Source organism: Anopheles cruzii, chromosome 2, assembly GCF_943734635.1.
Source record: "Anopheles cruzii chromosome 2, idAnoCruzAS_RS32_06, whole genome shotgun sequence".
NCBI classification, from domain to species: domain Eukaryota; kingdom Metazoa; phylum Arthropoda; class Insecta; order Diptera; family Culicidae; genus Anopheles; species Anopheles cruzii.
The window spans coordinates 27,563,510-27,587,888 of record NC_069144.1 but is presented as its reverse complement, the minus strand read 5'-3'; the positions used below and the strand labels follow the sequence as shown (position 1 = coordinate 27,587,888).

At 54.4% G+C, this 24,379-nt stretch overlaps 2 protein-coding genes across 3 annotated transcripts in view; one reads left to right on the top strand and one right to left on the bottom strand.

The window, feature by feature from the left end:
- Positions 1 to 576: 576 nt before the first annotated feature.
- LOC128278780 (uncharacterized) lies at positions 577 to 13,218 on the top strand. Its single transcript, XM_053017509.1, has 5 exons — positions 577 to 3,491; positions 3,583 to 3,776; positions 3,852 to 4,323; positions 4,399 to 13,043; positions 13,124 to 13,218. Exons 1-5 carry the CDS (start codon positions 577 to 579, stop codon positions 13,216 to 13,218), a joined length of 12,321 nt encoding a protein of 4,106 aa, XP_052873469.1.
- Positions 13,219 to 18,857: 5,639 nt separating this feature from the next.
- LOC128276105 (dual specificity protein phosphatase Mpk3) overlaps positions 18,858 to 24,379 on the bottom strand; it is a 31,277-nt gene continuing 25,755 nt past the window's right edge. Inside the window, exons 2-6 of one of the 2 annotated variants that reach the window (XM_053014583.1) lie at positions 23,816 to 23,924; positions 20,378 to 20,573; positions 20,162 to 20,303; positions 19,704 to 20,080; positions 18,858 to 19,529 (exon numbers count right to left, since the gene is read on the bottom strand). In XM_053014583.1, coding sequence (XP_052870543.1) covers positions 19,365 to 19,529; positions 19,704 to 20,080; positions 20,162 to 20,303; positions 20,378 to 20,573; positions 23,816 to 23,924 — 989 coding nt within the window. In that variant the 3' untranslated portion in view covers positions 18,858 to 19,364. Of the gene's footprint in view, positions 20,081 to 20,161; positions 20,304 to 20,377; positions 20,574 to 23,815; positions 23,925 to 24,379 lie in introns of both variants that reach the window. The other variant, XM_053014576.1, reaches the window with a different exon arrangement.

Sequence of the window (24,379 nt, the reverse complement as noted above, 5' to 3'; positions counted from 1 at the left end):
GTGGCGGCGGTAACAACAGAAGCAGTATCCGTAGCAACAGCATCACCATCATCATCAGCGTTACCATTGGCCGTTGGCGGCGAACAGGAGCACTGCTGCTGCAAATCGAAAGCGAACACATCGCACCCAACCAGCAGTGATTCGTTTCAATTATATCCACGGCAGGATCGTCGTTTCAGTTCTCGTCACACCCGTGATTGCATCCCGTTGTCTCGCTGTGACCGTACACAAGCATCCCTGGTCTGCCGATAGTGTTGTGAGGAGCGGTACTCTGTAATGGATAGTCTCCGCGGTCAGTGTTTGTTAGTTAATCTTTCCGTTATAGAGAGTGCACAAGAAAATTGACACACCTAAAAACTGAAGCTCGTCGGCGACGGCGGTGCACATACATCGCAAGTGTTCAGTGAGTATATCTGGCCGCCAGTGTGTGAACCGTACGAGGTTTTCTTTTCTAGACCCCTTTCGGGAATATCCTTCGGTCGGCGACTGTGTGCGAATGTGAGAGATCGATCAGAGTAAGCCAACGACAACGAGCGCTACAGCAATTTGTGTCCAAACCTTCTACCACAACACAACATGTCTGCAGCTTCCATGAACAGTAGCACCACATTCAAGAGCGGCACAACGACGACAGAATCCAACAGTAGCAATAGTAACGGCGGCGGCAGTATTGTGAGTGGCGGTGGTACCGTTTCAACGCCCGCGAACGTTTTGATCCTGGAAGGCTCCGGTAGCATCCATCATCAGGCGTCGCATCATCAGCACAACAACCACCACCACCAGCACCACCATTTGCTCGACAGTAGCGACGTGGTGACGGCGGCCGCGGGCCTGCAGCAACTTTCGAATGCCGCCAATGCGCTCAAGCTGCGCGAGTGCGCCGTTCAATATTCGAATCTGATAAGCTATGGAACGACGGCAGCAACTACTGCAACGTCCGTCGCGTCCCTTACTGGCAACGGGAGCAATACTAGTTTTAGCAGCAACACCGGTGGCAATAGCAATAGTGTCATAAGTAGTAGTGTTAGTAACAGTGGACAAATGAGCAACAGCATCAACATGCAACTAGCTGCTGCACAGCAGCAGCAGCAGCAGCAGCAGACACCGGGTGGTGCACCGGTGCACGCGGACATTCCGCTGGTGTCCACCGGTGTCGGTGGCAGTGTCGGATCCCGTGTGCAGATGTTGGGCAACGTGACGCTTGTGTCGAAAAGTGGTGCCCACCAGCCGGGCGGACACCAGCAAACGTTTCAAACCGTGTCCGCACAGCAGCAGAAGCAGCAAACGTTCAACTACATCGATGGGAGCGGGAAGAACTTTAACGTTCTCACGTCGACCGGTGCCAAGCTGAATGCCAGCAAACTGATCGGCGTGCCGATCTCGAACGTGAAAACCATCAACAACCAAACGCACCATCACCATCAGCAGCAGCAGCAGCACCATCATCATATGTTGCCGGCCACTATTAGCACGCCGGTCGTTTCGTCCGCCGGTACTGTGATCGGTGGCTCGGCCGGCTCGGCGACGATGGTGCACAAGCTGACCGTTCCGCGGAACATTCAGCTCGTGACACGGATGCCCAACAGTGGGGCAAACATGGCCGGTGCTAGTAACTCGCTGAGCAACGGTGGTGGTCGAATAGTACAGCAACCACAGCAGCAGCAGCATGCCCAGTACACGACCGTCCAGGATACGGGCGGTAATGCGCTGGCCGTCGGTGGGATGCTGGAGATAAAGAATGTCCTTTCGACGCACGTCAAACCGATTCCAATAGCGAGCAAGGGTAAGGTGGGTCAAAATGCGTCACTAAAACTGATGCAGCAAACGGGAACGGGAGCGGCGTTGTTGAGCAACACGGCGGCCAAGCCACCCGGGACAGTCACGATCGGCAAAGGGCAACACTCGCTGCAACCCGCTGCAGGAAGCACCGGCACCGGAGGAACGGTCAATGTGAGTTTGAAAGCGGTCCGGAGTGGCGGTGGGGCGAAGGGTGGCAACATAACGCTCACCACGAGCAACGCCTCAACGTTGTACATGAAAAGTGGCGGTTTGGCGGTCGTTGCGACCAACGGCGGTTCCTTGCAGCCGCACGGCTCGGTGACGACCTCGTCCATCTACACGACCTCGCCGGCACAATCCGTCAGCTTTCACCATCCGAATGCCATCCAACAGCAGCAGCAAACGACGATGATGGTGACATCGTCACCATCCTTCGTACAGCAGCAGCAGCAGCCAGGAAATCTGGTGATGGCCAGTTCCTCTTCGCCCGTCACGAGTGTTAAACTTTCGGCCAGTGCCTTGCACGGTGTCGGTTTGGCAAAACTAACGACCACCGGGGGAACCGGAAATATGCTGAAAACGACAAAAAGTCAACTGATCCAAATGCATCAGCACCAGCAGCAGCAGCAGCATCATCAGTCCGGGTGCTCCGGGGCCGCGTCATCGCCTGCCTCGCCATCGCCCCACTCTCGGACGCATTCACCGGGCGGAATGGCCGTTGGCGTGGGGGGCGTTCCGCTGATGATGGGCACATCCGGCAATGCAATGAATTCCGCCGCCGCCGCCGCCGGCAGCACCCAGATCGTGTTACAGCAGCAACCGCACACCGCCACGGGAGTGCCCATAATACTTTCGTCCGGTGGCGGTGCAACAACGACGACGACAATTGTGGGGAAAATCTCCGGTGGCCGCTTCAATACTCCGACTTCGTTATCAAGCTTTCAGCCCGTAGGTTCTTCGCCGGTGTCACTCGGTACCACCACGTTGACCACCCAAGGCCATAAGGGGCTCAGCAATCTCTACACGGCAGCGGCCACGGTCGGTGCGTTCGATCAGCAGCCCGAAACTATCGCCAAAAGTGGCGCGCCCAAAGGGACTGGCTCTGGCAACAGCGCCAACATCTTCACGAGCGTAATATCAACCTATGGCGGTGGCTCGGTGGTCACTTCATCCACGAAAGCAACCACAAAACTTCCCACAACGTTCGGTTCCGGTAGAGGGCGAAACAACAGTGGCCAGTATCAGCTAGCGGCGGCGGCGGTCCCAACTATGGCTCCGTGCAACTATGTGGCACTGGATCAGCATCAGTTGAGTGCTGGTGCCGATCACCAACCACCACTGGCGATGGTCAATCATGCCGTTTCTCCGCCTTACCAGCAGCAGCAACACGCCCGTTACGTGTACGCTTCTTCGCCATCGAGAGTTTCACAGCAGCATCAGCAGCAATTAGCGAGCGACACGAGTGGTGCTGGTGATACTACCGCTTCCTCCTACTTCAACGGACAACAGCAACTGCAGTCCGATGAGACGCTAACGGCCCGGATTCTGCAGAATTTGTCGAAAAAATCCATCGACAGCAGTGCGGCGAAGGCGGCAACCATTTCCTACGGCCGCCAGCACTCGTTCGAGGCACCGTCGCCGGCAACACCGGCGAGCAGCAGTTTCCCGGCTGCTGGTAGGAGCGGCGATTCCCTGGATGGGCGTCGAGTAAGGTAAGTTTACGGGACAAAGATGTCAAACCATTCTCGTTCAACAGAAACAGTCACTTACTTTCAACCTCCTTTTTTTTGTCACCCTTTCTAGCGGATCCATCGACGGAACGGTCAGTATGTATGCCGATAGTATTCCGCTGAAAAACGATGGCTATGCCTCCGGCTCACACTATTCCGGGCGCGATGACGATGAGGTGAACAGTGTCGAGGTGCGTCCGGCACCGGTCGATCCCTCCTGCGGGCGTTTCGCCTTGCTGCAGGCGATCATGCAAGATCACACGTACTGTATAGCGTCGTCGTTGCATTCCACGCGCGATCAGCCAACGACGATGACGGCGGCGAGTGTTCTGTCGACGATAGTGGCTCCTGGATCCTCCTCCTCATCGCAGCAACTACATTCCTCTGGCCAGCAGCAGCAGCAGCAGGCAATGAACCCGCCAGCTACGCCGTCCGCAGCCGCCGCCGTGGTTTCGGCTGCCAATGCACTTGTGTCGCCGATGGCGCAATCGTCTTCGATTCCATTGGCGCAGCTAGCAAAGGCCACCTCCGCAAGCAGTGCCAGTGCCAGTCCAGCGACCGGAGGAGCATCGACGGGGGTCATGTTTGAGTATCTGTACCAAGCGAAGGGTGGCCTCTCTACGACACGCCCCGGAGCCCCGGATGACGATGCGCAGTCGGTAGTTAGCAACGGTTCCCGGACCGGGCTCGATAACGATCTGGGAGAGGAAACGGACACGGCGCCCGAGTGCGAAGGGGAGGACGATTCAGTAACGCGCTGCATCTGCGATCTGACGCACGACGATGGCTACATGATATGCTGTGATAAATGCTCGTAAGTATCCTGATGGCCACCTTGCCCATCGGTTTTCCTGTTGCCAACCCAACATTTTGCTCGTTCTCACTCTAGCGCCTGGCAACACGTGGATTGCATGGGAATCGATCGGTTAAACATTCCGGACGAGTACAACTGTGAGCTGTGTCAACCGCGAAAGGTGGATAAAGTTCGCGCCCGTCAGCTGCAGCAGCACAAACGCAAAGAGCAAAATGTCTTCCTGGCGAACAACAATGTACCCTCGACGGCCGCGGCCGCGGCTGCGTCTTCGTCCTCAACGATCGCCGGCAGTCTGGGCGGCGGGTGTGGTGCCGATGGCAGTGTCGTGTCCTCAAGCACGCAACTTACCCATCTTATGCCACCGACAGTGTCAGCAACGGCCGCCGGCGGCAAAGGACAGCTTTCGTACCAGTTCTACAACGACGGCACCCATGGGCACCCGGTGGCGGGTGGTGCCTATCAGGCGCACTTCCAAGCCCACCACCAGCCAGCGAAGGGAACGAAGAAATCCCGTACCACCAGTGGATCGCGCAAAAAATCGGACAGCATTTCGTCTACGTCATCCTTGGCGATCGGTGGTATTGTGGGATCATCTTGCGGGATGTCCGCCTCGGCGGTGCTTTCTTCACAGAACCCAGAATACGCGAACAGCGTTGGTGGTAATAGCGCATTATTGTCTACATCGTTCGGAGCCAGCGTAGCGGATAGTTCCGTTCACGGGAGCGGCCTTTCACCGATGACGCTCATGACAATGGGAGGTGGTGCAGTCGGCCCATCGGTGCTCGCCAGTGGTCCCTTATCCTCCGTTCCGATGCACTGTGATAGCAGTAGTGGTGGTGCTGGTGTTTCAGTTACCGGGCCCGGAACCAGTACTCCGTTCGTGGGCACCGTAATGAAAAAGTTAAGCAAGAAAGCAGAAGCGGCACTCAATCGTCACAACAATAACAAGCGCAAGGAGCTACGAAACAACGCAGCAGCACCCGGGGCCGCCGCAGGAGCGACGGCCAAGCCATCGAAGAAGAAATCGAAAAGTGCCGAGCAGAGCACGGAGAAGCTGACGAACATGATTCGCACCTGGATCGACAGCTACGAATGGGCCACGACGAACCACTACTCGCCCGAGTTACGGGCCCGGCTGCAGGCGTTTGCCAAGCAGCAATCGCAGCAAAATCCACTCCTAACCGACGACCGGCTGTTGGTGGTTCCGGGGACGGGTTCGCTTCCGCCCCGTTGTACGACCGTTCCGCACGCCGGCGGCAAAATCTTGATCGGCACAAGCGATATCGAGCCGCGAACTCCGATCATCGAGGTGCGCGGCAAATATATGCTGACGAGTCAACACAAGCAGCTCCAGTCGCTGTTCAATATGGCCGCCAACGGGAAACTGAGCCAGAACAAGAATGCCGGCCCGTTCCTCTTCCTCTACCAGCTACCATCGGTGGTGGGTCTCGGCAGTGCCGGAGCTGCCAGCTGTGGACTGGAGCTGTGTGTCGACACGCGCACCTACGGGAACGATGCGCGCTTCGTGCGACGCTCGTGCCGCCCGAATGCCGAGCTGCAGCACAGCGTCGAGAAGGGCGTGGTGCATCTGTACCTCGTGGCCACTACCAACATCAAGTCCAACACGGAGATCACGATCCGGCACGATGAGCAGTTGATTCGGCGGATGGGCGGTGTCGTTATCCTGACGCACACGACCGTCACGAACGTGTGCGCCTGTGGACTGATCAAGGACTGTGCCTATTCGGCGCAACTAAATGAGCCAGCGGGGACTACAGGCACAGGTGGCACTGCAGTGGCCCCTGGCAGCATCGGAGTTTGTAATAATGGGCCAGTTTCAATAGCCACTGCGGCGGCGCCGCAAGGGAAAGCGATGGTCGGTCGGCCGAGTGGTGCGGGTTCGAAGCGCGGCAATCATTTCGATGCAGCCAACACGGCCGGAGCAATGGCCGGAGGGCAGCCACCGGGCAAGAGGTCGGGTTCGAAGAAGGCACGCAATAATAGTGCTAGTCGTTCGGTGAACGCTGGTGGATCGATGGCCCCGGATATCGGAGAACGGCATCGGTCGCTGTCGACCAGTGGCGGAGAAAGTGGCTTGGAAGGTCTCTACGGCAGCCAGCCGATGCCGATGATCGGTGGTGCCGCTTCACCGAATGTTTCGGGTTTTATGGGATCACCGCTGGGTCACCCGGTACCACCGATGATGCCTCCGGCGCAGTTACAGCAACTACTCCAACAACAACACGAACAGCAACAGCAGCAGCATTCGCAGCTTGCAACAACGCGACTGTCTGCGGCTTCTCCGATCCTGGCGACGGGTGGTAGTCCTTACCTCTACGGGGGCGGATTGATGGGTTCTCCCCAGCATCTCCCTGCGGCAGGAAGTCCACTCGCACCACCAGCAGCAGCCGGCTCTTCACCGTACCATATGTACGACATCAAATCGTCCCCGCTTCGATCGCCACAACCGTTGCTGACGCCGATGTCCCTCGCGGTGCCCCTTCCCGGGGCAACGCCACCTGGACACCTTCCCGTCGCAGTGCCATTACCAGCAGGCGTGCCGCAACCACTGACCTTACCGCACCATCAGCAGCACCTCTACGCGAACCATCCACCGCAGCAGCTGTCCCCCTCGCCCATTAAACAGCTGCAACTGGCGGGTCCGCCAGATGCGGCTGCCGCTGCCCTGCTGGCAATGGCGACTTCTGGTGGCGCACGGGGGAATCTGGTCGAATCGTTCGAGCACGGGACCCGCTTGGAGCTGATCCAGCAGCAACAGCAGCTGCACCAGCAACAGATTCTCGAGGATGTGCTCAAGATCCAGATCAAACCCTCGCCACCGGCATCACCGATCAAGGCACAACCGCGTGCATCGCCCATTTCTCTACTACTGTCGCCCACACGACCACCAGCGCCCCCACCATCAGGGCTAGGGACGGCGGTTCTAAAGGGCGCGGACGGTGGCATTCTGCAGGCAAAAGTGGAACCACTGAACAATGGCCCACCATCGGAAGGACCGACAAGCGGCGGGTCGACGGTAAAACAGGAACACGACCAACAAGAGCGCAAGGAGCAAGAAGGTGCGCCCAAGTTGGAAGCCGGTATTAAACCGGAGGAGCACAAAGAGCCGACGGTGGTAAAAGAAGAGTCCTCGGCCACCATCACCACCGAGGCATTCGATGTCGCGAAGGACGCGCTCTTACTGTTGCCCTCGCTAACGCCTGCGGACAGCGTCAAAGAGGAACTACCTTCCCCGCCATTGGTGCCATTGGAAAGGAAACACACCGCGGACTGTTCGCTCACGGCGGAGGCCCACGGCCCACTCACGACGTCTTCACCCCTGAAACGGTTAACGTCACCGCAGCATCACCTGTTCGGTGGCGGCGGAGCACAACACCTCCACGGGGCCAGCGGCAGCAACAAGAGCCGGCGGAGAGGCAGTGCCGAAGGTGGTTTCGGTTCCGGGAGGAGTGAAAAGAAGAAGCCGGAAAAGTCCGAAAAGCCGAGCCGCAAGTTGACGCGCGAGGAGCGCAAGATGGAAGCGATCGTGAAGGCATTCGCCAAGATGGAACAGTCGCAGCAGCGCAAACAGGAGCTGAAGGAGCAGCGACGCAGCGGTGGCAGCGTAGACAGCGGTGGCGCGTGCGTTGGCACCGGAGGTAAACGGCGCAGTATTTCCACGTCCAACACCGCCACGAACGCGAGCGGTGGCAGTAACCTGTCCGATGAGGGCACGATGGATGGAAGCATCGGAGGCGGCTCCTCGTATGCGCCCGGAATGCTGTCGTACGATAACAGCGAGACCGGTACGGCGGCGGGGGCCTTCGAGACGGTGTCCTCGTCGTCGAGCGCCAATGCAACGCTTCTCCTGCACCACTCCCAGCACTCATCGTCCGGCAGTGGCAGCAGCAGCACCGCGAGCAGCCGACGAAAAGCCGTCCTCAGCAGCAAGGCCACGGCAGCGCGGTCGAAGAAAAAGAAGAACAAAAAAGCGGTCAGCCAACACTTTGCTTCGTCGACGCAGCAACGGCGCAAGAAGCTGGCCGCGGCCCGTTCGAAATCCAAGTCCAAAGTCTCCGGTAGCAGTAAGCCATCTTCCGGGCGCGTTGACAACGGTTTGGTCGTCTCGCCGGTGCTTCGCAACGAAGATGCCGGTGGCCACCGCCGACAGCAGCAGCACTACGATAAGGCCGCCGACTTGTTGCTAACGTTTTCGCAATCCGCCAGCGATGCCATCGGTCCGAGCCATATGACGGTCGGAGCATCGGTTGCGGAAGGTTCCACCGGAACCACTGGGATCCCAGTGGCGGCGGCGGGTGTTGACGAAGCCGGAACGGATAGCACCGGCAGCAATCTTCCGCTGCTTAGTTCCGCTTGCATGCTCATCGAAGCGGCCGTTGGCCCGTTCGAGCATGCATCCGCAGCAGTGCGTGCCAATCATCACCTGAATCATCTGCTTCCTTCGCCTTCTCCTTCACCGCTGGCCGTGCCTCCCGGTGCTCCTTCGCCGCCGGTTGTGGCCCACCATCAAGAGCATTCGCTGGCGAGTCCGGGTCCGGAGCATCCCCAGCAGCAGCAGCAGCAGCAGCAAGATTTCAAATATCCTACCAAGGCCAAAACCAAGAAGAGCATGAGCCGCGAGTGGCTCAGCTCGGCGGCCGCATCATCATCAGCGACGGCGACGGCAGTGGTACCACCACCGATCATGGCCCAGGTCGCGGTCGATCAGGATTCGGGCTACATCTCGACGGTGGACGACAAGTTGGCGCCCCTGTCGCTCATCGACGGAGGGGTTCAGATGGACACTGGCAACACCGCCAGTGCGAGTGAGGTGGCCAGCGGTGGTGTCGGAAACATAATGATCGCGGCGAAGAAAGTCGAAGAGTTTATCATGCAAACCTCTTCTCCGCATTCGATGGAAAGGTTGCAGCAGGATGGCAACAAATGGCCATCATCGTCATCGGCGATGATCGGCGCAGGAGTGTCTGGTGATGGTGCGGGAGCGGCAAGTGATAAAAGCGGAACCGCAACCGGAAGTTTCATGAGCTCCGGAGCAACAACGGAGAGTGCGGCCGTCAAGAAGCGCTGGTTGCGGCAGGCAATCTCCGAGGAAACGGATGAGCACCCGACCGGCGGTGGACTGCACTCGTCCTCGTCTTCGTCGTCTTCTCCGCCACCCCCGAATGGCTTCGTGACGCCCCTTAAAAAGCGGCGCGTTGTGCGAGAGAACCCTTCCAACGTGACCGGAATTCTGGATGAACAGCAGCAGCAGCAGCAGCAACAGCAGCAGCAAGTCTTTGGTGGCTCCTCAACCTATCCGTCCGACAGTAGCGGAGGCCACTTGGTGCTTGGATCCAGCACCAGTGACAATACGGCCACCGGGGGGACGAACGAAAACCGATTTTGGGATCAGCGAACCGAGAAGCAGGCGATCGATCTTTCGCGCTCGGCGATGCCAACGGGACCGATCAAGATGCTGACCCCGTTGCACTTTGTCGACCTTGGACCGATGCCACCGATGATTGCGGCCACGACTCCTGCGACCACGACCACGAGCAGCGAAAGCACTTTACCCTCCGATCCACACCATCATGACCACCCGTTACAGCAGCATCTTCAACATCCACAGCACCATACGCTGCTGCAGCAGCAAATCCGGCCCCATCTGCCACCACCGCCGCTGCCGCATCACGCAGTGCTCCCGTTGGAAGTGACGGACGCGATTCAGTACGAAACGGACACTGCCCCAACAACGGCAGTGTCCGTTACGATCTCCTCTGACGCGGCGGCGCCCACTGTACCGGACCAACCGGCGCTGATTGACCTGCCAATGGACACCACCACCACCGCGGAGGAACCATCGTCACCGGCGGTGGCGATAGAGGCCGATGAAAAGGAGCACTTTGCTGCAACGGACACCACCACTAGCGTGCATTACCAGGAGGCAGAATCGCCTCATGCTTGCGACGATCAGCCTCAAGCGACGAACGATGAAGCGCCTTCGAGCAGTGCGCTGCCATCGGTGACACCGCCGACGACTCCACGCAGTAAGGGTAGCCAGAAGTACATTGCTACGGAGGAAGTAATACAGCCGGAGCAGGACGATACGTCGGAAGACGGGGGAACCACTGTCAGTGACGAGCCAGCGGTCGAGTTGCAGGAGGAGTCGGACCCAGTGGCTGAGGTTAACGTCGTCAGCGAGCAGGAGGAGATAGGGCCCGAAGAGCTGGAGGCTATCACCCAGCAGGTGGTCGAAGCGTTGGTACACGCCGAAGCAAGGCAGCAACCGGACGGGGAGCAGAAGAAAGCGGCCGCCGAGAAAGCGCTGGAAGACGAACTGGAATCGGTTTCTCCCGAACCGCTATCGCCAATGGGAGCGGACGACATTTTGATGAGTGGTGACGAGAAGGACGTCGTTACCTATCGGGAGAACCCGCGGCGGCGACAGCGGCGGCGGATTACGCCACTGCTGCTGGATGATGAGCGAAACGAGATCAAGTACTGCGAAGCGGAAGAGGACGACGCGGCAGACGTAGCACATTCCTCGTCGACGGACAAGCTCAACACCTCGATCTGTGCCTCGCTGTCGTCCACGTTCGACGAGCTGGTCGAAACGATGGTCGAAGAACAGCTGGCGGCCATGGACGAGGGTAGGGTCGAAGAGGACGTGCACGACGGCGCCAAAGACGAGGACGACGCTCCGCAGCGGGCGCGATCGCCAGAGGGTCAAGGGAAGCGCAAGTCGCGGGTACAATCCATCGAACAGGAGATGCGCGAGATGATGTCCGAGACGAGCTCTTCGCCCATCACGACGGTGGTGACCGTTGGCTCTAGCGCTGCCGGGGTCGCTGTTCATCACGATGGGCCGGCCGGCCACTGGCAACCGCCAACCAAACCGATCGGAGTGGTTAATGGCAAAAAGGAAGAGGAGCTGCTTCCGGAGATGGTCGAAAAACTGGGCGGCGGAAAGATGGTCACATCGTCCCCGATACGGCCGACCCCGCAGCAGATTCCGGTGATCACGGCGAACACCGAACAGAACGAGATGGAAGATCTGCAGAAGGTGATCGCATCGTTCCACAGCGAGAACATTATGAACTTGATCTCGCGCAACCGCAGCAAATCGAAAAAGAGCCCCAGCTTGACGCCACCGAACGTGGAGCGCAGCGGCAGTGGTCAGCCACCGGCCAAGAAGCAGGTAAAGCTCAACTTTGATCTCTCGCTAAAGGATGACGCCGTGAACGTGACGTTGCAGCAGAGCGATCGTGATCGGGAAGCCGAAGTACCCGGTGGCGGCGGCGTGGCAACAACAGCGTCCTCGCTGCTGGAGTCGACAGGCAATCCGATACCGACGGTCTTACAGGCGACGCTCCCACCGTCGTCGGTGTCGGTTCTGGCGGCTACAAGCACCCTGACGCCGGCCACGTCGTTGCTGGGATCGCTCAAGTTCCTCGGCGCACCACCGGGCATCGTTCCGTCGGTCACCACGTTCGGCGCCGAACCGATACGTTCGTTTTCGTCGCTCCGCTCCGATCCGATACCGACGGTGGGCAGCCATCTGAGTACCCTCGGTGGCTACCATCTGCATCATCAGCCGCAGCAACCGCCCCTTCTCCGGAGTGTTTCGTCCTCGTTCCTTGACTACCCGACGACGCCGGGCGGCAGTGTGGGAGCTCCCGGTGGTTCGGTAACGCCCACCGGCACCTCCATTACCGGTGGCATCTATCAGTACCGATCGGAGGTGTCCAACCTGCTCGAGCGTACAATGTTGGCCCATCGCTCCACCGATCCGGCGCATCGGCCGACCAGTTTCTCGACACTCGGCTCGCTCACATCGCCCCTGCTGAGCAAATCGACCCTTCTCTCGGGGGTTGCTGCCGGCAGCGACGTAACCACCGTAACGCCAACGCCGCTGGGAAGTGCGGCGGCGGCGGCATCAGCGATCAGCGGTTCGTCCGTTGCAGAAGCAGGAGCCTGCGCCATCGTCGGTGGTACGGTGGTGGGACATTATCCGAAGATATTCACCAAAACCGCCAGCTCCGACCCGCGGCTCAACCCGGCGTTACTGACGCCGGCTGCCAATGGTGCTGGAGGTGCCGGTGAAGCGAACGGTGCTGCCGCTGGCGGTTCTCCCGTGTCAGCCACACCGAAACGGAAGCTCTCCATCACGGAGTACCGGAAGCGGAAGCTGCAAACGTCCAGCGATTCTTCAACGTCGTCTACGATATGTTCGGCTAGCAGCACCAGTAGTAGTAGTAGTAGTAGTGGCGGTACTACAACCACCAACACTACGATCTCGACCGCATCCTCGCGGGCCACGTTGTCGGCGAATCGAAAGCGTAAGGAGGATCCGGGCGGTGCAACTGTAGGCAGCAGTCCAACGTCCACGGTTAGTTCGTTCACCCGCGAGCTTAGCATGGAGCTGGACCTGGAGCTTCAGGATGGCGATAAATGGGGCGACAACTCGAATGGCTCGTCGAGCACGAGTACCAGCACCAACAATGCCACCAGTTCCGGGGGCGGCGGCAGCATCGGAATGAGCAACGGAACGTCGTCGTCAGGAGGGGTGCTGCCGGCGGGAAAGGAGAGCAGCAGCAGTAGCAGTGGGGCCGCTTCGCCGGATCCACAGCACCCGAACAATGTGCACCATCGCCACCACCATCACCACCACCACAACCACCATCTGCATCATCATCACTACGAGCCAAAGGAGGAAATAAGTAAGTTTTGGCAGCACCGGTAACCGGCGGGGCAAGAAGCCTTTCTAACCTTTCGCAATTCCGTCTCTGCTTCCGCGTAGCAACTACCTTCAGTGCCACTCCGACGTTGGCCGAATTGCGCAGCGAAGGAGGAATGTCGGCGGAGCGATTGAAATCGTTGAAATACTTTCCCTAGACCCAAGGCGCGACAACGTCATGGACCGGAGCGGTGACGGAATGAGAAGTCGGTACCGGATCTCGCGGGATACAAGTGGCACGGAAAACGGAAAGTTCGGTTCTCCTGACGGTTTCTGCTTTGACGAAATCTTCTTCGAGATGTCCAGAGAAGATTCTTTCTATTCTCTTGCGCGTACCCCCTTGGCGCAGTTTCGTTTATCTCGGTATTGTACTCTATTAAACTGGCACATTTAGGGCACATATTTTTGGTACTGGCGCGTAGTGAATGTAATCCGGCTAATGGGGGTGTCATTTTTTATTTCATTTACCCGTCTTCGTTGTAAGCGAAGATACATTTCTTTCCCCATCTTCTAACTAACCCATAATTTGGGGGCGGCCAAGATGTGCACACGCCACGAACGGCGTGTGCAGCGGTTGATTGTGTACGGAAAGTTCCTTTCATAGCTTTCGACCGCGCGCGGTGGTGGCTACACGAGAGTCCGGTCCGGTAGATTATTGATGACCAACCTACACCCACAACACACACACACATTACACGTAGTACAAAGTACAAACTGGAAAAGGTTGCGGCGACAAAGTGTGGTGACATAAAGGAATTTAATTAGGTGTCACTTTGGTCTCTCGCTGGAGAATGCTTAAAACAGCGAAGAAGAAGGTGCTGGAGAAGAGATTGCAAAGGAGCAGCAAAGCCAAGTAAAATTCGAGTAATTTTTATTAAACTTCTGCAAAGAATTCATTATTAATTCTAATTCTAGTTATTAATAAAACAAAAGCGAACAAGAGCACACCGAAGAAGCGGGGATGCGTTGAAAACAGAAACAAACGAAACAAATTTCGCGCTTGTCTCTCTGAGGAGCGCGCCACCCCGACAGTGCGCGCTACGAAACGATGGTCTCCAAGCTAAAAAAAACCCGATTGGGGCACTACTGACCCCATTAAAACACATCACACCCTAGCCCTAGTCGGAGGAAAATGGGAAAATGCGTCGCGTGAGAAGCTAACGGCGGAACTGGAAGGGAGAAGGAATCATGCGAATCCGAATTTAGAGGCCGATTTCCCTCGAGGGCACTGGTGGCGCCACAGAAGAGAAACAGGCCAATCTCTCTTTCTTTTTAGGTCTTAATTTTTTTGCTTTGGTTTAAACGATAATTTATCTCTTTTATTTAACGGTGATTTGACGAATTGATTGCACTTTAAATAACAGCCATTTAGCGTTTGGGGAGTCCTCTGGAAGCACGACGGACGGCGATCATCCCGATCTTTGCGTGCGCGTATAAAGCGTGTGTGGGGTAGAGGGACACTTATTACGTTTGTAGTTTTACTTATTTGCACATTTATTTATAATAATCTTCACAACGCGAGCGTGAGCGAGTGTTCTGGGGCCGCAACACGACACGGCCACGTAGAGGGCTCTAGTAGTTATATTCATTTTAACCAACTACTTTAGGTTATTCTTCGCCCAAAACTACGGAATAAGTCCCCCGGACCTAGTGAAATCATCTCTTCTGCCCTGACTCAACCTTTCAATCTCTATCGCTATCGAACCGAGAGTATCATTTCGGCCTCCACCCAGTGTACATACTTCTTCTCCGTCACGACCACCACATTCCTTTCATTCTGCTGCAGCTTCCGCTCGCAGAGACTACTTTCTCTCTCTGACCCCCCCCCGACCAGTGACCCGCTTCCCAGTAGGTGAGCTTCTTTCCGAGGAAAGAGAAACACCGACCCGAGCAAATGCATCCTGCATCCGTGAGGCAACCTAGTGACAGGGTAACGAACTACGGGGAGGCCTCTAAACTTGAAAGGAAGTCGAAAGGCTCGGATGCAGCGTGGCGCGTGGAAGAGAGATGTTTAAAACAGAAGGAAAGAATGCATCGATCGCTAAAAAAACCATTTTTGTTTCTCGATTTACCATTGCTGTTTCATTTCGCCGATCGCTCTTTGTAATCGTACAGTTTTGCAATGTACTGTACATAAGTAGGTTTAAGCCGCGTAGCAAAGAGGAACCATATAGTTTAATATATATATGCATACAGAGATAAGAATGAAAATCCCCTTTGTGCTTGGAACTTTAAAATTTGTATTAGTGTGTAAGCAAACGATGATTTTTTAACCCCGCAACAAAGGCAAACTTGTCACACACTATGTTTTGTAAATTGTATTTTTGTAGTTCTCTATATCTGCATTATAAAAGAGTAACGATATACATACGTTGTAGACAAGAAAGGCTAATTTAACACACGAATCAATACAAAGTAGCTTTTAAGGCGAGACAGTGAGTAATTCTGGAGACAAATGATATATCTGTATAAAAAGTAACTGTAGCGTTTAAGGAACAACATTCACACTCTGCTACTTACGACGGCTTCTCTAAAATACACCATCTCCCAGGCGAGAGGCGCGCACACCACCGCCTCCTCGCCTCGGGACTGGACAAAAGAAATGATCAGGTTGTGGTAGATAAAAGGTGTGTGTTTCCGCTGCGCGCTTTTCCTTGCGTTTTATAGGGCGGCGGCGGTGGGGTGTAATTTATCGAAAACGTGTAAAACAATTGAAATGCGCCAAGCGCAGCATCCGCTGAAAATTGCCACTGTGGGGAAACACAAAAAACAAACCGCCGCGCGCGCGCGTACGTCGGTCGCGTGGCAACACCATTTTATCCACGGCACAGCCTCGCAAAAAACGAATCAAATCAAACGGCGGCACAACACACTATACTATCGCGATCGCGCACTCAACAGAAGCCGAGAGAGCGAACAAGCGAAAAAGGACAGGGAGAGAGGGAGAGAGAGAGCGCGCAGTGTGTGTGTGTATGTTTAACGGCCCGAATATTGATAAAAAAAGAAATCACTTTGACATAAAACGGAATAAAAAGAAAGCAAAAAAATTATAAAATGAAAAAGAAATAAACTATCGAAAAGAGAAGTTAATGAAAGTTAATTTAAAAATTAAATCCCACACCGTGTGTGTGTGTGTGTGTGTTTTCTTTACGATCCGAATGAGGTATAATAAATCGATAAACCATAGCTCTCGTTGTTTCTTACTTCAAATGTGTTGAAAATACTTCATACTGTTGATAATTGCGGAGCCACTCGCGCCACGCCAACCGTTTTCTCGAGCGCTCGGGCTACCTGCTGGGCTTGGATGGTGCCCTGGTAAAAATCGGGTTTTGTCCGATTCTGCACTTGGCGGAGGAGATTTTCGGTGCGGCTTCCTCCGGAACGACCACCGTTATCGGGAGCTCTTGAGCTACCTTCTACGCTTGGATGGTGCCCTGGTAGAAATCGGGTTTTGTTCGAATCGGCACTTTGCGGGACTTTTTGGCTCGACGTCGATCGGAATCGGTCTCCCGATATTTTGTCCGGCCTGTCGATTGGTTTTAGCGAATAAAGCCTAGTGGTTGAAAACTTCCTTACCCGGGTTTTTTGTCATTTGCTCTGATATTACCAAGGAGGACCAAGGATTTCTTTCGAAAGGAACACTGAGTAAGTAACGGAAACGGCATGCTCTTAAGAGTTGTGTTATTAATTTTTATTATTAATATTATTATTACTTTTTTTGTTTGGCTTTTGTTTGTCTGGTTTGCGCAATTACTACCATCCGCACACACTCATCATCCCACTACACACGCTCTATCCTCAATCCGCACATTCTTTGTTCAATTTAGTTCGCTCAAAATGTGTTTTTCGCGTCTGGAGGAGAAGGAACGAAGGAAGGACCTCTTCCGAAACGGGGGCTCTGCTCGGTGTGAACCGACAATTATAAATATCAATTGTGTTGCGTGAGTTCTTTTCGTCACATTTGTTTTGTCAAATGGTCAAATGGTTGTCCACTTCCTGCATTTCCACATTTCCGTTCGCCTGTGTCGCGTGCTAATTATTTTGTTGAGACTTTTGTTTCTGCATTGTGTTGCCCCTAAAAAAGTATAGGACAAGTTGTGTTTCTTCTCCTTCACCCACGAGGATGATGGTTTGATGATTGATGGGTGGATTGTACTGCGATCGTTAAGAACCGATCCATCGATCACTCTTTCCTGTTCAAGCCGCCTATACGCGCAAACTCTTCGCTGTCCTTGTGGGCTCGTTAAGCAGGCATTTAAAAAATAATCTTTCATCACAATGGCATCAGCAACCTTGATAAAGACACAAGTTTGAGTAACGTGAGTAACAGTGGCAAGGACAAGAAAGAGCGATAACAAGGAGCTGAGCAATATGATCGCAGGATGAACGTCCGTCCTGTGGATGCAATCCACCTAATCCAATGTCCGTTTGTCAGTCAAGCTTCCTCCTCCATACACACAGCAACACATACATACACGAGTATACAAAACCATATCCTTCGCCTCTCTTGCGATCGTACAGAATGTTTGTTTCACACCTGACCAAGATTCTCCCCATTTTTGCGTCGCGTTTCTATAATTTGTGTTTTCCAAAATGAATTTTGTGCGTTTTTCTGTCACCTTCCCGCTTAACAACGCTCTCGTTTGACATAAAATGGATAAAAATTGGATTAGTAATTGGCAAATCGCGTTCGGATGGGGTGCGCGCACGCGGACAGAAGGGCAAAGGTGATGTTTGTCCCGTTAGTGTTTGCTCTCTGTGCGCTTCGAGTTGTCCGTCCGTCCGTTTTCATCATTTCCGGTCACGGTTCTCACAAAGCGGATTGTGATATGGGGGGGATATGGGACGCTACACACCACGAGCCAAGGAGGAGTACGGGGAACTTGAGAGATGAGGAATGACCGTCAGAGAGTCGTGTGCCCCACATCCCGTCGATCGGGTGCGCGGGGCCAGGGAAAACATCACAAACAGCGAGAAAAAAGGAAGAAAGACACCATTATGCCACGCACTAATGTGTTGTTTCCGTTTCCGTTCGTCTTCAGACTCCAACCCGGGATCACCAAGTGTGGCGGCGGCTCAAAGGGCGGTACAATCAGTGAAAAGGATTGTCCCCTTGCTTTTCTCAACTTCAAAGAACACGAACCGTGTGTGTCTTTCGGTGTGTGCGTGTATACGTGTGCGCGTGAACAAGAGTACTACACTTTCGAACTACATGTAATAAGAAATAATTAATGCATTAATTAATATAACGACGTGTCAACATAAATATATATCTATATGTATCTATATCATATCATATATTATTTTGTAATATATACGAACGCACGATTGTTAATTCCTTTGCCAATTTATATGTGTGCTTCTGCTCTGTCTTTCTCTCTGATCGCACACTCGTGCTCTGAACGAGTGTGCGTGTCTGTCGTGTAATTGTGTGCGAGTTTGTGTTACAATCTGTCGCGCTACAATGCAGCTGTGTAATGGTTCTTCTTTTGCTCTCTCTCTCTCTCTCGCACTCTCTTTCTCTGCTCATCTTTAGTGTGGCTTATCGTTCCAAATTAGCAATTCTTGCTTGCGTCTAACATCCTTAATATAATCTTTTTCCCTTTCGAAACTGTTCACTTCCCAGTGCCGCTTCAACACTCTATATTAAACGTTTGCGTTACTTCATATCAAACTTTACAACTTTCCAACGTCCGCTCGGGTTTCACTTATCGTCCCCTTCACCTTTTTCCATTTGTTTCTCTCTGTACTTCTCTTCTCTTCCAAAGGCTTCTTTTGGACAGCAATGAAAACGGAAATCGACTCACACGCACGTCGCCTACTGGAAAAAACCGATTGAAACGTACCAACAACCATCGCGCGCATGAGGCATGGCTGCTTGGATCCCTTGCTTGGATTCGATCGAATGTGTGTCAAACGTGTGTGTGCGCGTCATTAGGACAATTTTGGCACCAATTTTTAGCCTGGCAAAATCGGCGCACTCGCCAGGAAGAGAACTACATTCTCGGAAGTGGTGGTGTGTGGTGATCGGACAGGACACACACGCACGCACGATTAACAATGAATAGGATTCTTTCTTGCTCTAATCCGTTGCATCAGTGTCGTACTGGGTGGTGGCCGTCGTGTCCGCAATCGTCGTCGTGAGAAGAGGGGGCCGTGGAAGATCGTGCCGATCGTTACCGCCGCCGCCGCCGTCGGTGCTGCCGGTGTCACCGACTTTCCGGTGGTGATGATCGGCCGGTGATGATGATGGAAGGAGGAAGTGGTCCGGCAGCCTGAACCGCCCACCCTCGGCGGCCGAATCTCATTTCGGCGTGTTACTGCTCGGTGTCCACCGGTCAAACTCGATGCCGGAGTCGGGCGAGATGCCGGTCGTGAACGGGCCGAGCAGATCGATGGCCGCCTGCGTACACTTGCACTCCACCTCGACGCAGGTGCAGTTGTACTTGACCATGTGCCGCGAGTGTAGCTGCTGCTGCTGATGATGGTGGTGGTGATGGTGGGAATGCTGTTGCTGCTGCTGCTGTTTTGGATTGTGGGAATGTGGATGGTGCTGCTGCAGGTGCCTCGAGTCCATCCCGATCGATCCGGCCGAACCGGACGAACCGACCGAGCTGGCACTGAACGGAGTGGTGGACACCACACCGCCACCACTGCCACCGCCACCGTCCAGCGATGATGGTGTGGTGGAGGAACCACCGCCACCGCCACCGTGGCCACCACCTGCAGCGCTACCGGAAGAGGAAGAGCACGACGAGAGGGAAGAGGCCGAGTAGAGCTGCTGCTTGGCGGTGGCCGACTGCGTCGGGTCAATGTTGAGCTGCTGCTCGAAGCTGTGCAGCTGCTGCATGAAGTGGAAGTTGGGCGACACGTCCGGTTTGCGCGAGCGGACGAGCAGGAACGCGTCGTTCAGCGAGAGTGTCCGGGCGAACATTAGGTAGGCGAGCGTCACGGTCACCGAGCGTGACACGCCGGCCAAACAGTGCACCAGCACTCCGCACCCGTTCGAGCGGGCTTCATCTGCAAAAACCGAGGAAACCGGGACAGAATCACCATTAGTGACACCCAAAGGATACCCGGTTCAACGCCGGTTACACTTACCAATGAACTTGATGGCGTCCGGAAAGTGATTGGCTAGTTCGCCGGCCTGCGACCAGTGATCGGTGATCGGTATCTGGAGATAGCGTATTTGGCCGTCGCGTTCGAACACATTCGGCAGATCGGGCGTAACGTTCAGAATGTACTGTAATGGAGCGAAACAAAGATTAGAGACCCCGTCGTGTGGTGCTGTCCCCCGTGGTCGCTCCAAATACTCACTTTAATGTTGTACTTTCTCAGTGACTTTAGGTCCTCGCTGTGCGAGGCGTTGCCGAGGAACAGGCCGGGCAGTATCTCGACCGGTTCCACGCTGACCGCCGCCTCCGACAGGTAGTTGGTTGTGCTTTCGCAATCCGACGACTCGGTGCTGCTGCTGCAGGCCGAGTCCGAGAACGGGATCGAAATGCGTAGGGATCTGCCGAAAGAAAACAGAAGAAACGTTTTAAACACATTATGGCTACGTACGTACGTGGAAAGCACGCAGCCGCCAAGCGCTAGCCAAGACACACACCCTATGTGGCTGCGTGCGTTCCCAGACGGTTCAACAACGGAAAACCCTCGTTTTTCCCGGGATGGAAAATACAACAATAATTTAACCCCACTATTGCTTCTAATTCGGCAACCGGCACAAACAGAAAAGAGTAACAATAAGCATCAGAGCACGGCATCACGGAACACATAAAGCAACTCAGCTACTATCCATCTCTCGGCTCTCTCGCTCTCGCTCTCTAACGCCGCTCGTCGTCGACGGATTACCTTCGGCTGGTCCGAAAGCTATACAAACTGCCAACACGTGCTGCCGCTGCCGATGGCGAGGGCTGTGGATGGCGAATGATGACGGGTGCCAGTGTGGCCGTTGCGCCGAGCGACGTTACGAGATCTGCCGATGTAACTCCCGGCAGCAGTACCGTTGGTGGGGCCGCTGCTTCGTGCGGCGGTACTACGGCGACGGCTGGGATGGCATGCCGCAGTGTGGCACCGTCTCCACACACTACATCCCTCCGCGGCGTGGATAGATTCATTCAGGACACACGCGCGGCAACGCACCAATCTTCTCGTTTCCCTTTCTAGAGACACCGCCGCCGACAAACCATATTGCTCGCTTATACAAATTTACATTTAAATTGTAGTAAAGGTGTTAATCCCGGAACCACCACCAAATCAGCCGTCGAACGGTCGGTGTTTGGTCTTGGTAGCCATCCTGACCCGAGCCGGCGTGCTCACCTCCTTGTCAGATACATTTTCACTCGCCCCGACAGCCAGCAACCAACACGCACAAAAAACACGCACACACTCTCCTCCTCGTCGTCGATTGTCCTTACACCAAACAAAACGGGACACTAGCTCCGGTGGCGACCGGCAAATATCAGCAGCACCAAGTTATCACAAACGACGGAACGATATGTACGGCGGCGGTGGTTGGTACGGGACATTTTCCCGTTCTTTTCCGCCTTATTCCGGCACTCAAAGATCAGCACCGAATGTGGCCATTCTGTGATATGCACACGATTTTCCGCGATATGGCGAGAGTTCGAGCTACTTCGCGTTCGAAACTATACCTTCCGGTGCAGCGGCGTGCCGAACGTACACTGACACGGCCCGACACTGACCGGACTCTGGAGAGCACACCAGAGACACCCGCAGTGGCAACGGGAGCTTAGTAACAGCGGAACGGAACTTCCGACTCTGCGTGTGACACGGGAACGCGAGAGAGCGAGAGAGAGAGAGTTCGGTGTGCGAGTGAGCAAGCAACAGAAGAGCGTGAATGGCGGCGAGTTGCTCGGAAAACCCGAATGGCAACGTGTGTGTGTGTGTGCGCAGCGCAGGAGTACGCGCCTGTGTGGGAGAAAGCAATAGTGCCGGGGGGCGGCACAGTGCGGGGGGGTGTCTCATGAAAGAATTCATGTTGCTCCCACACTTTCTCCACCTCTTGCTGCGCTGCTGCTGCTGCTGTCGACCTCAGTGAAGGGCGCCAACGAACGCAGCCCGTAACACGACCCCTACGCGCGCCGATTACACTTCGATAACCTCAGTCGGTCGGTCTGTTGGCGGTTGCCGGTTGATGGATTTCACTCACGCGCTGTGTGTTTGCCCCGCAACCCACCGGGCGCCGTGAATGTCCCCCCGTGGGGCGAAATGTAGGCGAAAATGCAGAAGAAGCAGCGTCCTGCTGGGTCGTAGTAGTAGGCGACGACGACCATCAGCCTACTTGTGCAACTCTTTGTGTGTTACGCACGATGTAACGCGTAACGCGCGCCCAATGGGGCTCCATTTCCGGCGCTCTATTTTCGTTTCGAAGCTACACTGAGCGGACATTTTTCACGAAAGATGCCTTTTGTGATCGATATCTCGTGCAGTTTCAAGTTTAGGCTCGTTTTGAAGTTGTTACTTTGTACTTGCTTGCTTGATTGCTAAAATGCTTTCATTGGTTTTTGTTTGTTCCATTCGTTTGCGGGTTACAGGGAGAATGGAGGTCAACTAAGCAAAAATGCGGTATATTTTACAGTTTTTGTCCGACAAAGGCGAAAATTCAAGCTAGGCCGCTGAAATTGTGCATGGTCTTTGTGGTGCCGGTACTCTAACAGCTAGTAATGTGCAATTTTGGTTTCGTTGACCCGTTTCAGTTATTTTTTATGTTAAAGATGCACTCCGCACAGGGACGCCCGTCGTCGAAAACGTCGATAAAATCACAGAAATAATCAAGGTTGATCGGCATGTTAGTAATCAGAGCCTTGGCCAGGAGCTAAAAATTAACCATCAAACAGTTTTAAGCCATTTACGCAAAGCTGGATTCACAAAGAAGCTCGTTGTTTCGGTGGCACACCAATCAACTCTAAAAAATGTGATTCATCGAACTTCCATGTACGTAATTTTGGCCAAACGGAATGAAATCGACCTATTTCTTAAACGAATGGGTACTGGGGATGAAGAATGGAATAAATATGACAATACTGTGTATAAAAAATATAATAAAATATTCGTGGTTTACGCGTGGTGAAGCATCTTAACCGGTGGTCAAACCAGGACTCACGGAAGGTTCTACTGGGTTTATGGTGAGACTTGAAAGGAACCGTTTATTATGAGTTGCTTCCGTGTAGCCAAACACCAAATTCAGATCTCTATTGTCAATTACTGCACCGTTCGAAGCTAGCAATTGTTCAGAATCGACCAGAATCGGCCAAGAGAATACTTTTTGTGTTCCATCCAGGACAATGAAATGTTACACACGTCTTTAGTGACTCGCCAGAAAGTCCGGGAGCTTGGTTGGGTTGTTTTAATGCATCCACCGTATAATCCGGACCTTGCACCAAGCGATTGACACCTTTCACGCGCATTACAAAATTTCCTGAATGATGAAAAGGTTGCTCGAGTTTTTCCCCACGCCAAGCCTTCTACAAGAGAGGCAGTATCGAGGCAAATCGAACCATTGGAAACCTGTTAAATACAGTTTTCAAATTCGCGCAAAAAACGATTACTTTTTCTCCGATTCTTTTTCTTTACATTTCGTTCCTATCTGAGCCGAAGTTGCGAAACCACAAGTGCTTTGTGGTCCTAAATTCAAGGAGAGGGCTCCACGTGGTTTCTTTTGCCCACACGAATCAGAATTTAGTGGAAGGCCAGCGGCGGTGGCCAGTGGCGGTGGCGTCGTCAGCTTACCTCAGTCCCATCAGTTGCTCCGTGGCCGCACATCCCGTCTGCAGGTTGGCATTGATGACTTCATCCTCGCACCATTCCGGAAATGACTGACGAAAGTTTGCATAGCCTCCTACGCGCGGGCGCCCGGGAAAGGAAGAGAAAGAAAATACACATTCAAAAACAGAGATCCGTTATCCGGCCGCGGTTGGCACACATAATGTTGTTGAATGAGGCTATCGAAGCGTATCGAAGGAAATGTACTCCCCCCTTTCCTTTGTGCCTGCGGACACACCACAATCACACCCGCCCCTAGTATGAGCCCCACTCGCTCCGTCCCCACCGCGCACGGTTACAACTCAATCCGCGCGGCGTGCACATAAACGCACATACACACGCACTCGGGGAGCGCGCGTTCGCTACAAATCTGGCTGCGTACGTTTTTTCATTCATCCATTCGAACGGACGGTCCTTTTGCTTAGGCGAGGGGTCTCCAATAGTAGGCGATGGCGGGAACGAAAAAAGAAATGGAGTGTACAAAGTTTACTCGTGGCCGCCTTCATCCCCGACACCGAACCGAATTCCCGA

Bases quoted from the DNA above. Each gene is read 5' to 3' on its own strand.
- LOC128278780 (XM_053017509.1), top strand. From the start codon at position 577: ATGTCTGCAGCTTCCATGAACAGTAGCACCACATTCAAGAGCGGCACA. The intron at 3,777-3,851 runs GTATAGCGTCGT...TGTCGACGATAG, and splicing joins CATGCAAGATCACACGTACT to TGGCTCCTGGATCCTCCTCC. The intron at 13,044-13,123 runs GTAAGTTTTGGC...GCTTCCGCGTAG, and splicing joins CGAGCCAAAGGAGGAAATAA to CAACTACCTTCAGTGCCACT.